General features: G+C 42.2%; 1 protein-coding gene across 2 annotated transcripts in view; it reads right to left on the reverse strand.

Annotated features, from left to right (window-relative positions):
* Nucleotides 1-13,479, reverse strand: part of ERBIN (erbb2 interacting protein) — a 3,184,408-nt gene that overhangs the window by 2,215,799 nt on the left and 955,130 nt on the right. For both annotated transcript variants that reach the window (XM_044063352.1, XM_044063353.1), the window contains exon 4: nt 10,114-10,311. In XM_044063352.1, coding sequence (XP_043919287.1) covers nt 10,114-10,302 — 189 coding nt within the window. In that variant the 5' untranslated portion in view covers nt 10,303-10,311. The remainder of the gene's footprint in view (nt 1-10,113; nt 10,312-13,479) is intronic.

Below are 13,479 nucleotides of genomic sequence, written 5' to 3' on the forward strand. Positions count from 1 at the left end.
ATCTCACTACTAAGGGTTTTGCATCCAGGAAGAAAGAGGTCATTGTCTTCCTCTACTCTTCCCTCATTAGGCCAATCAACTAGTACAATGCCCCATTTGGCATGTAGCTCACTAGACACCTGCAACAACTGGAGGTGCCGCAAAAGTACCTCACAAAGAGGATCCTAGGCCTTAAGCACTTGTCCTATATGGACAGACTCATAAAACGCCAACTATTCTCCATCTCATATCGTACTTAAGAGGCGATCTCTGCTCGACTTACAAAGCCATGTCTGACACAGCTTTGTTAGAAATACTACATTTAAAGAAATCCCAATCCCACCACATACTCCAGAGACCTAAACCTCATTACCACAATCGACAGAACGTTCTGTAGGGACAGGTTCATAACCTAGAGACTTGCCCATGCTATGGAATAGACATCCCCCCATACATGTCAAGCCAAGTACTTCACTGACCCTCTTCAACAGAAATCTTGAAGAGTGGATGGGAAATGGAAAACTCACCCAGAGGATAACTCCAGTGCCTCTACTCGACAAAGGCACAGGGAACTAAGGTCGGGTAGCATGATGCCAGGGTAATCCTATGGCTAGGCTTGTAAAGACCCCAGGGCCATTAGCCTAGTACACACCTATGAACCTACTTCATCAGAGCAAGGCAGATGTGGTGAATGGTTCTTAATCCGGTCCAAGACAGAATACAGATTGCACTCTCTAAGAGACTTCTCAAATTAATATCTCATATATTACTGCTGGGATAGCTTGCAGAATGACAATTTCTTGTCATCTAACTTTATCCCAGGTGAAACCCTCACTGCCGGACGCTGGCAGTATTTAGCATCTACCTATGAAAATGCACAGACAAAGCCTTCTGCTCAGATCTTTGGCAGACAATGGAAGTCATAAAACAATTACATTCCTCCGCATTTCAAGACTAGTAATTAGTCCACCATACAGACAATACAGAAAGCTCTACAGTACAGACATTAATTTAATTTCAGTGTTTTTCTGAAGTTAACCTCATGTAGTCCAGTTTCCACTATTAAAATATATATATTTAAACATTTACAATAGTGCATGTACATTTCTGTTCTCTTCCAGCAGGGCACTCTGTGGTTACATTTTACGAACAAGCACTTTATAAAATACTTTTTTAACACACATCTGTACAGACCAGTTTGATATACACGACATACAGTTGTACCACAAGCATCTTGTATAAATCATGTTGATATTCACAAATGACATATTATTATTACAAAATTCCAGCTACCTGTGCTGGTAATATCCCACTTTGTCACAGAGGTGTTAGTACGTAGATACCCTAACCCTGTGAAAAAACGTGTAAGGGGAAGAAGACATCAGAAGCTGTAATTTAGAAACCCTTCTAGTAGAAGTAGTGGCCATGAGGAGGACTGTTTTCCAAGTGTAGTGTTGCACACAAGCAGAACTTGCTGGCTCAAAAGGGGCCAGAGTAAGTTTTCTAAGACAAAGTTAAGATGCCAAGGAGGAGGAGGAACTGGTTTCCTTGGTGGTCTAATATGGACACCTTTTAAAAGGTTAACTTCCAATCTGGAAGCTAAAGGGGGAGAAACAGGCAGACATGCAGAGATGATAGTAAGGTGAGCTTTAACTGAAAATTATGACAGTCCACTCTTCAATAATTTACACAGGCAGGACAGAATCACTGGAACATCCACCAGAAGTGGCTGTAAATCTTTAATAAACTTGAAAGAAAACTTTTTCCATTTATAAACATAGGATTTCCCAGTAGTAGGTTTTCTGGCCTCCTGCAGAACTTGTAGCACGTCCTCACAGAAAAGGTGTCTGAAGAGAATCAAAGCCATCACCAACAGGGTCAGCTGTAGAGTTGACATCTGTGGGTGTATTAGAGTTCCCTTGTCCTGTGTGAATAGGTCCATTCTGTGGGGTAACTTGCGGTGATTGCCCTTGGCTAAATGCAGAAGGGAGAACGATGCTGTCTTGGCCAAAAGGGAGTCACCAGCAAGATTTTTGGTTGCTCCTGCTGGATTTTCAACATGACCTTTTGGAAATGTGGGAAGAGGGAAAATGCATATAGAAACATCTCCTTCCAAGAGAAAGGCAGGGAGTCCACCTTCCATGCCAGGGGATTTGGGACCCTGGCACAAAACTTGGGAAGTTGTCTGTTCATGGGGGAGGCAAAGAGATCTATCTGAGGTGTACCACATCGATGGATCATGTCCACAAACACATCCCTGTGTAACATCTATTCGTGGGAATGAGACATGGACCTGCTCACTGCATCTGCCACAACATTTTGGGTCATGGGTATGTAAACCGCCTAGAGGGTAAGTTGATTCTGGGTAGCTATCTCCCAGGCCTGTAAAGCCAGTCTGCACAGGAGACAGGATTTTGTCCCTCCCTGTATGTTGACATACCAGGGAACCATGGTACTGTCTTGTAAACCAGCTTAAGGCCCCTGGGGAAAGAAGACGTTTGAAGAATTGTAGAGCGAAAAATCAGGGCTCTCATCTTTATATTGATGTGCTCCCTCTTCTGAGTGGGAGACCACACATCTCTGACCCTCCATGAGTCTAGGTTTGTTCCCCATCCCAGGTCTGAAGAATCCATGTACAGTGCCTGACTGGGAAGAGGTGATTGCAAGGGTAAGCCTTGATTCCTTGAAACCTGTTGGATCCACCAGTGTAACTATTTTCAGGCAGGGCAGAAGGGGAATAACAAACTCCATAGACTGGGAGTGTTGTAACTGGGAGTGTTGTAACCATACCATTCTTAGGAACTACCTGAATTTTCTCATGTGTAACTTGGCTAAATGAAGCATGGGGATAGTGGATGCCATGAATCCCAAGAGGAAAAGAAACTCCCTGGCAGTCAGGAATTGCAGAAGCAAGATGGCCTGGAAGTAGAACATGAAGGACAGGACCTTTTCTGTAGTTAAGGAAGCCAATATCCTGTCTGACTGGACCCTGCAGCCAAGGAAAATGTGGTCTTGGGAAGGAACCAGAGTAAATTTCTGTTAAGTGATCATGAAACCTAGACCCTCCAGCAGTGACCCCATGAAGGAGAGGTTCTCCTTTAGAGTGTCTGGCGTCTGAACTTGGAGAAAGAGGTCATCCAGGTATGGAAAAATCTGTATGCTCTGTAGCTTACAAAAGGTTATGAACGGAGCTAAGTATTTTGTGAATACCCTTGGGGCCGTAGATAATCCAAAGGGCAAAGCACAGAATTAAAAATGTGAGGAAGCAATAGTAAAGTGAAGAAATTTCCTGAACTGATGATGAATGAGAATACGAAGATAGGCATCCTTGATGTCCAGTGATACCATAAAGACCTGAGGAAGGATGACAGGAAGAATGGGTAAGGCTAACATTTGAAAGGTGGAAACCTTCAGGAAAGTGTTTGGATGGGATAGGTTTAAAATGGGTCTCCAATGGCCATTCTTCCTGGATACCAGGAACATCCTGGAGTCGAACCCTTTTCCGACTTGGGAAGGCAGCACCTCCTGAATGGTGCTTTGAGAAAGGAGAGTGGAAACGACCTGGGGAAAGAGTTCCAGTTGTTCCCTTGGAGGTTGTGGAATAACCCTGAAAGGAAGAGGAGTCTTCCACACCATAAAGTATCCTTGCAGAATGATGGACAGGACCCAGAAGTCCTGAGTTATCCGTTTCCAAACAGAGAGAGAGAGAGAGGTGAAGGGAAAGAGGCGTTTGTGGTTCAGGAGGCAGGGAGTCATAGACTACCTGTCTTAGCCCGATAGGGCTGTTTCTTTCCAGGAGTTGAGAAGGAAGATTTAGAGGAAAATTGTTTCCTAGCATCTCTCTTACCTTTCAAAGACTTGGGCCTGGAAGACTTCCTTTCAAAAGTGGTCTTGTTAGGGTAGCTCCTCTGAAACCTAGGCACAGAGGAAACAAAAATAGGTTTCACACTTTACAGCTCCTTGCCCTTTTCCTGTAAATACTTAAGAGTTCTGCAGCAGAGGTACCAAATAATGCCTTGTTGTCTTGCCTTAATGTCATCAGGCAAAGGTTGGAGTCTGAGCCAAGAATATCTCTTGAGGACTGATCCAGATGCAGATACTCTAGCTGATGCCTCCACGACATCATAGCTACACTTTATGGAATGCTGTGTAACCTGAGCAGAGGTTTTAAGGAAGGAGGAGTGCTTGGCCTTAGTGGGGGGAGCCAAGGAGCTCAGAAAGTAGTTTACCAGTGTCCAAGAGGAGGGCTAAGGAATATCTGCTCATATGGGTCTGGTAATTAATGGCCTTGAAAGCCAGAATAGCTGATGTATAAACCTTCTTTCCTATTCTCTTCATGACTTTATTCTCCTTATCTGAGGGGAGCAGTGAAGTGGAAGGTGACATTTTGGAGGCCTTGTCCACAGATACTGAAATAGTTGCAGGGTCTGCAGGGAGGCATTCGAACAGAAATTTGGCATCCTTTGGCCCTTTACAAAATACATCTGGCCTTTTGTGGGCAGGAGGTTGTGAATCAGGGCACTTTGAAACTGCAGCTATGGCATCCAGGAAGGCTGGCAGAGTAGGAGGTATGGCAAATGAAGGCAAGTCCATCTGCAGCAGGTCATAGCACCTTTTTTGGATGTCTGACACGTGAGAACAATCACATTTGAAAAACTCTCTCATTTTAAGAATGCTTTGCCCCAGATGAGATCCTCTCCAGAGGAATCAGTGACATTAGATTCATCTTTTAGGGAAGCATAACCCAAAGGAGAAGAAATTTGGGCTGAATAAGCCAAAGATCTGTCCCCAAAAGAATCTTCCACATCTGAAGAAAACTAAGATCATCTCTTTTGTGGTGTAGAGGGAGGAATGGAAGGAGAAGGGAGAGAGAGGTAGCTGAGGATTGTCTCATGGCCATAAAGGCATTAAACAGACCTTGGGAAAAGGCCTGCCAATTTACTAGTGGAGCCTGAGGGGCAGGAGAAACACGTTTAATTTTCTTCTTTTTAGGAACATCCATATGGTGGAAGGTGGATGGGCCCAATGTTGGCCTACACTCCACAATATTGGTAGGGATGACATTTCGCACAGTGATCAGTGGAATGCCACTCGGGCCTTCAGTTACAATGAGCCAAAATGCCCCACCTACGTCCAAGACGGATGCTTGCGTTTCCCCTAAAGACGTGCTGGTGGGGTCCTTCACAGCCTCCACACCGGTACCCATCAAAGGAGTGCCCAGCAACTCTGGAATGGTCTTTGGGCCAACATCAGCCTCGGAAAAGACATCCGGATCAGAGGGAGCAGCGATAAAACAGGCCTAGATTTCTTCACCTTCTTAGTTTGTGGTTCACCTGAAGGGCCCGACATACTTTCCCATATTGCTGGCAAGAAGTTTAAGGCAATGATTTTCCAGGTATAAATTTAGAAATGCTAACCAGCTACACAGAGTCTTGGGAACAAAGGCCTTGCAAGTAGTATGGTCATGATCAGGGCCTAGGCAAAATAGACAAAGGTCGTGATAGTCCTCATGTGGAATCTGCCTTCCACGCTGACACTTTCCCTTCCTAGCTGACATGTAACCTCAAAAAATATGGTAGCCAAAAGGTAATAAAGAAAAAAATGTAACAGGGCACTTAGTTGAAAAAGATTTGCAACTTGTCTGATGAGCGAAGACTGGAGCAGATCTGACAGGCGGCAGAAACGTTCTGGGGTCTGGTACGTGTCAACATGCCCTTTATACCATTCTGTGTGTGACGTTGCATGTACCTTGCAGTAGGCACTAGACTTTTGTATAGTGGCCGGATGTAAGAGTCAGCCAGCGGCAGAGTCCCTCATGTTACAAATACTGCAACATATAAACAGAAAGGACATCAAATGTTTTAGGACTGTTGTGAGTTTGCAGATTTTAAAAATACCCCACAGAGCACTCTTGTCAGAAATACTTGATGAAAGAAAGGCTGTAACTAAGGAAATGACTTTTTGAGCTGGTACATAGGATATGACTTGCCTAGACAAAGGAAGGCATTATTAAGTTCAATTCTGTTGGCTGTCAAAAAAGCAATTTCTATAAAATGGAAATCAAAATCCAAAACCAACTGTATTCGAAGTTTTTAATATAGGTTCATAGGTTCGTACTAGGCTATCTGCCCTAAGGCATTTAAAAGCCTAGCCAGAGTGTATGTGGCTTACACCACCCCTTAAGATGAGAATACTAAGCCCTTTTAGGGTTTAGTTTACTATGCCTCTGTCTAGTAGTGACACAGAGATGACCCCCGGGGTAAACCTACGATCTCCCATCCACTCGTCGAGATTTCTCTTGAATAAAGTCAGTGAGGGGCTCTCTGCCCAACATGGACTGGGATTCTGTTCCAGAGTGTAGGGAGCCTCTGGGTTGTGAATCTGTCCCTCCAGCACGTCCTATTTATTTCTGTGTTGAGGTTTAAGTCACTTGTTCTTGTGGCTCTGATTGATTTGGATTTTCTGAGGTGGAGCATGTCCATTAATTCAGGATTGGACATGGCCTTGTACGTCAGGCACAGATCACCTCTGAGTAGGCGGTATGCGACTGAATAGAGCTGGAGTTTTTTCAGTCGGGTGGCATATGACATATGTTTAAGACCCTTTATCCTCTTGGTGAGGAACTTTTGGGGTCTTTCCAACTGCTGCAGGTGTCGGGTGAGATACATCCCAAATGGGGCATTGTACTCAATCATTGGCCTGATAAGAGAAGAGTACAGGGGCACAATGACCTCTCTTGATCTAGATGTGATACCCTTCATGATAAGGTGGGCAATATAGAAGGTCCTCCTAACCACTTTGGCAATGTGAGTGTCAAATGAGAGTTTACTGTCAACCTGGGTACCTAGGTCCCTGATTACCTCTTCCGTACTTAATGGATTACCGCCTATGTGGTAATTTGTCGGTACCTTGTTTTTCCCAAAGGGTATGACTATACACTTTTTGGCGTTCAGCTTAAGGCCATGGCTCTGGCACCAATTATCCGTTTCTATGAGGCCTCTCTGAAGGATGTTTGTGTCCGCTGGAGTATCAATTATGGCGCCCAGTTTGCAGTCATCTGCGAACTTTGTCAGCCACAATCCTCCTATGTTTGCCTGTACCTCGGAAAAATAAATGCCGAACAAGAGGGGTCCCAGGACTGAGCCCTGTGGGACACCGCCAGACTGGCTTAGAGTCTGACATAGCTCCAGCAACTCTGACCCTGTGGGTTCTGTCCTTGAGCCAGTTTGCAACCCATCTTGTGACATATGGGTTTACATTTAAGCTGGTGAGTTTGTCTATGATGCCCGAGTGGGGTATTGTGTCAAAGGCGTTGCCAAGGTCAAGGTAGGCTGTGTGAACTGCCTTACCCTCATCAATGGCCTTAGTGACCGTTTCAAAAAAGTCGACCAAGTTCAAAAGGCAGGATCTGCCCTTGACAAAGCCAAATTGGGTAGGATCCAATGTCTGTAGGTCCCCAATGTCTTTGTTTATGAGTTCCTTAATGATCCTCTCCATAGCTTTGCAGACCAGGCTTGTCAAGCTTATGGGGCGGTAATTTCCAGGGTCCGTAGAAGCACCGCCTTTGTGAAGTGGGACCACTGTTGCCGTACGCCACTCTTTGGGTACGTATCCTGTAGTAAGGCTAAGATTAAACAGCAGCCTTATGTGTGGGTTTAGTTCCTCTTGGAGTTCATGTAGCACACAGCCCGGGACACCATCCGGTCCCATTGATGCTGTGTTTTTAGCTTTAGAGAGGGCGGCTCTCACCTGGGCATCTGAGATGTTAGGGAGGCTACACTCTGCTGGGATAGTTATTTTTCCTTTTGGGAGGGAGAAATTTACACTGAATCTGTCTGCCAGAATGTTGGCAATGTCAGTGGGTTCAGTGTATTTTGTGTCATTTTGGACTAACTCTGAGCATATCTGGGAGTTTCCACTCAGGTTTCTAACATAGCTAAATAAGGCCTTGTGATTGTCTTTTGTGTCTTTTGCGATTTTTCTCTCAAAGTTGGCCTTGGATGATTTTATGAGTGATCGTAGTTTTTTGCTAGTACTGATCAGAGACGCCTTCCCTTTTAGGGATTTTGCTCTGTCATGTAGTAGCTTCCTCCTCCTGTTGTAAAGTTTGTTTATGGCTGGGGTCTACCAGACCGGGCGCCTGCCTTTGGGGGAATGGGTCTTGATTTTATTTGGGATTGCATGATCAATGCATTCTTGAAGGTGCCCATAGAAGGCATTTGCAAAGGATTCAGCAGTGTGGGTTGTGGTTTTCACTGGCCCAGGGGCCTTGAAGGATACCACTTCAGTCTTAAGAAGTGTGAAGTTTGCTTTTGAGAAGTTCTTCACTGTGGTCTTTTGTGCAGGGGTGGGGCGGATGTGGATTTCCAGTGAGATTAATTTATGGTCTGATCTTACCAAAGAGGGATATACTTCCGGTGTGGAGCATTTTGTCCCCATGTTTGTGATGATCAGGTCTAGTATATTGTCTCCTCTTGTGTGAATGGTGACAAGTTGTTCCATTGCATTTGAGTTTATGAATTCTAGGAACCTTTGGGCTAGGGTGTTGGGGCTTGAGTAATGTTCCCAGTCTATGTTTGGGTAGTTGAAGTCTCCCAAAATGATGGTATTTGGAGAGACATTCATACTCTCCAGTGTCTTCAGGAAGGCTGTGTGGGGTTCCTGAGTTTGAGAGGGTGGTCTGTAGCATGCTACAAACTGTAAGGCAGTTTTGCCTATGGTTAGTTGCACCTGGATAGTCTACGATGCTTCGTGCGTTGCCACTAACCTGGAGGTGTGGGTATCTTTGATGAAAATGGATACTCCCCCTCCTTTTGTGGTTCGGTCCAAGTTTTGGGGGCGGAAAGCATGATATGAGGTAAAACCTGATAGTGTTGGGGTGCTCTCAGGAGCCTTGAACCAGGTTTCAGTCACCGCACAGACATCGATGTTCTCCATACTGAGGAGGGCTTCGAGGGCGTGCATCTTGAGGTTTAGACTTCTGGCATTGAGCAGCATTACCCTTACTTTTTTTCCACTTGTGTTTTCTAGGGGGGGTAGGTTTGTCATTTGAGCCTTGCCTAAAAAAGGCACTATGGGGGTAGCAAGAGCCTTGGCCAATATCCGGAAGCCCAGGGGTGACAGGTGCAAGCCATCCCTTGCGAAGCAGCGTGGCTTGTCAAGCATGTCATCCCAAGCAGACAGACATTGGATCCCCTTAGAATGACACCAGTAATTAAGCCACAAAAGAACTGGAAGAAGGATCTTTAGAAAAAGGAATGAGCAAATTACATAGAAGTAGATGCAAGTTGTAGGAACAATACATGCAGAATAAAGTTCAGGAGGAATGAGGTTTAAGGAAAGGCAGGAATTCAAGAACTTGCATAACGTTGGACTGATGATATTTTCCAAGAAATAAATGACATATGATGTATAATTTATGTAAAATGGAAAAAATGTTTTTTCCTTTCTTTTAATGCATGGTTGTCGGTCTTCAGTGATAATTTAATAACAGTGTTAGGCCTCAAGTAAATGGTGCAGAAGGAATGTTTGTATTTTCTGAGCACTTTTTTTTGTGGTAGAACAACTCAGGACTTAACAGATGACAACAAAGAAGAAAAAAAAAAACAACATACAATACAAACATACAGTCTCATATGATATATGTAAGCTCACTGGTAGCCGCTGGAAATTTTTACACCACACAAGGTAAAGAACCAGTACAAATGGAAAGGATCACAAACCTACACAAAGTAAGCAGATATCTGATCTGACTTTGAATACTTCTGTATAGTACAACTGAGCACTGACAGTGCTGATCAGAAAAGTTTAAATATAGTTCTGGCAAAATGGCTCCATTCTAGTCAAGACAACCATCTGCAGCAGACGCCTTGTACAAAGGGAGCTCTAATCTCACAGGCATGGATGGCAATGTTCAGCATTAGGATCCATCAAACAGCCAACTACATTCTATGCTATCAAACAGTATTAATCACTTTTTTCCATTAAGCTACAGAGCAGAAATTCATTAAGTGTGGTACTAACGGCTTCACATCATTAACATGAGTAATTGGCTAAAGCATGAGTTGAGGCACAGGATCGTGCTGCACGTATGTACTGAGTGCTGAATGCCTAAGTATGACTGCAACTTCTTACCTTGGGCAGGTCATCAATTTGGTTAGCATCCAGATAGAGTTCTTCTAAGGTCTTTTCATGAGAGAAAATTTCCTTAGGCACCTGTTCCAAGTTGCAGTGGGAAAAATCAATTGTTCTAATAACTTCTTCTTCTCCTCGCAAACAGCGACATGGTACAAGCCGCACAAATATATTCCGCTTTGTTGTCATATTCGGGCACTACAAACAAAGATTCAACGGTTACTGCAAACAAAGCCCAGTGCACAAGTTAATCATATTTTATACATAAAGATAATCACAACAGCTACACTTAATTTTTCACAAATTATATACTCACTAAATGACACACTTACTTATGAAGGATGACACTCCGAGCAATATCCAAACAAATAAACGCTCTGCACTTTTTTAAAATTCTTAGTAAGAAAACAATAAGAAAAATCAAACTATGAAGATAACAAAAACTTAATTCAACATTTTAATTTTAACTCTGTGAAAATATGACAAAATGATTTTAGAAACAGCCTATCAATTTCTTCTTTAAAGTACATTTTCTGTGGTTTCCTATTAACACTTGCTTACTATACTTATTTGTTACTTGGCATACAACACTAAACCAACTGGACCACTTTCAAGCTCAACTTGGGGAACAGACATGTATCAGATGAAATCAACGAAGCAGGAATAGCAAATGCAAACCAGGTAAAACATTTGAAAAATGCGACATTTCACTAAATACTGCAGTCCGTTCTTAGTCTGTAGCGTCTTAACGTCAGTTGAAGCCTGTATCAAAAGCAAGATGCGAAAATGAATGGCATTTAGAATTCTCTTCAGAGGAAAGGTTTTTGCCTGTATCAAAAGCAAGATGCGAAAATGAATGGCATTTAGAATTCTCTTCAGAGGAAAGGTTTTTAATTCTCTGAATTCTTTAGCAATGTATTATAACCTATTCACAAAACCGGAGATAAATCTATTTCATCTACAAAAAAGTTATGGAACTTAGTATATATATTATTTTTACCAATGAAAGTTAAAACAGATCATTCTATAAAAAGGAAGTATAACAACTGCATTCAACTCTAAGAAATTCCTGTAAAACACACCCACAATGCTCTAGCCACTGCAGAATTTGGTTTAAAGATCCCGAGGTTATAATGGACAGAGTCATAACTGCATCTAGTGGCGGTATTACTAATGCCAAAACATTTACTTACAAACATATAAAACTGATATACAACACCCTTTTCTCAAATCTGAGAGATCTGTGATATAGCATATATGGAAGAAACCATATAACGCATATATTTTCAGGTATTTTTCCAAGATTATGACATACATTAATTTTAACTGCTGGTACAGCGGTAGCTTAAAATGTTTAGCTACTTGTTCTACCCTATGCATAATATGCCAGCCTGGTGATGTACATGAATAAAGTCCTAACTAAATTCCCAGGTAGCCCGAATTTGACTAGCAGCTTGGCTGCCTGATGGAGCTGGCAGAGTGGACAGGCACACTACTGTAGGGGGAGAGGGACCATGATCATGTGGACAGGTCCTTCGTCAAGTCCTGGTGAAGGGTGGGTTTAGAAAGATCACCAAGGTAGGGAGTTTGGGATGGTTGATGAGGTCTGGATGCACCAAGTTCCAGGGAAGAGATTTTCTTAATTATTTTACAGACTAAATAAAAAAACAAGCAGACAGCTGGAGCTGGTATGTATATGAATACCCAAATAATTAAAAAAATACCAGAAAACCTGAGATTCAAAATGAAGAAAACTGTAATAAATAAAACCATGGTTAAGCACCTTAGTCTTACAAAGACATCAACAGAACCACTAAACAATATAATGAAACCCAATTAAAATCAATTTCCAAAAAGTAAGGGAAATATTAAAAAAAAAAAAAATTAAAAAAATCCTAGTAATAGGAAGTTGTTCATCATTTAATGAGAGGATCTACCAATATAATTATAGCATTTCTAAAAAGGACAGCAAGAGTACACTGGCGAGACGCCTAATTTTGTAGCAATTTTATTAAACTTCATTTTTGTGTTCTTGAACAACTTGGTGGCGATGCCCCTTACAAGGGGAATGGAAAATTTTACTGTATCGTGAAATGATTTAGCATATCAGTTTGAATGCCACCAATCAGCCTGGAATTAATGATTCAATATCCATAGCTAGTGAATTAAAAGGTTAGAGTTTCAGAATTGTAACATGATTTCACAGACTTTTTTTTTCAGTGTTTGTATGGATACTACTCACACTACATTTCTGGTGGGTTGTTTTTCAGTTTTAAACATCTGATGGGCCCATTACTTATGGACAATGACTAGTTTGATCTTTCAGGGGCTCAATTTGGATACATTCACCAACTGTTCACAGAGTTTTGCTCTGTGATGGCACGATTTTACAAAGGCAGACATTTTTTATTGGTCAGGGTATGTTTTAAATGATGTACAACTTCCTACTACAAGCGGACATAACCAACACTGAGATACGGAACTACTGCTGAAGAACCAAAAGATGTGTAGAGCACTGAGTTAGCTTGACAAAACTTTGTATGCATTAAGATAGTGCAGACTGTCAAATACATAATCGAGAAACTACATCCCAAAAAGCAAAAAAATCCTTTGACAAGAAGAAAAGGATAAAGGTAAATGCTAAGACATACACAAGCAGAATTCCAGACCAGAGGGGACTTGATCATTACCAGATTAGACAAAGGCTGAACATCTTTGTACTGAACCAATGGGCAGTGGCCAGGAAAACATAGCTCCAAATCGAGATGCGTCTCAATTGGAGGGTGTTCTCTCCTCAGGATGCAAAATAAACGGGCAGTAAGCAGATGAAAAAAAAGCATCTTTAAAAACAAATCCTCAAGTGGATATGACCCTAGGACTCATTAAAAGTTTCAAGAAACCTGTTATCTTGTATATACTGGAGTTTCCCGAAGATTTCCCCACACAATTCCTCAGAGATATTAACATTTTAGTTTGCTAAAATTGGTGGATATTACACTCCATGGACACTAAACCAAATTTATTACATGAAACTGATCTGTACATTGGTATTCTGCCTCTCTAGGAGGCAAAATGTGAGTGCATATTATCAAGACTAAGAAAACAGATTTGGATATGCTTTGCTTTACTGACACAATAAGGTCAAAGACAGCACATAGTAATGGTAGTAAAACAATCGTATATGGATACCAATGTTTTCTGCAGATAAGCAAGGTCGGAGATCATGTTTAGTAGTGACAGAAAAATAATCACAGATTAATCTTTATATCTTCTGCTGGCGTTATATTATTTTACAGGTTCATAGGTTGGTACTAGGCTATCGGCCCTAGGGCCTATACAAGCCTAGCCATAACAATTCCCTGGCTA

This window comes from Protopterus annectens, chromosome 2.part1 (assembly GCF_019279795.1).
Source record: "Protopterus annectens isolate FY-2018-M chromosome 2.part1, PAN1.0, whole genome shotgun sequence".
NCBI lineage: Eukaryota > Metazoa > Chordata > Ceratodontiformes > Protopteridae > Protopterus > Protopterus annectens.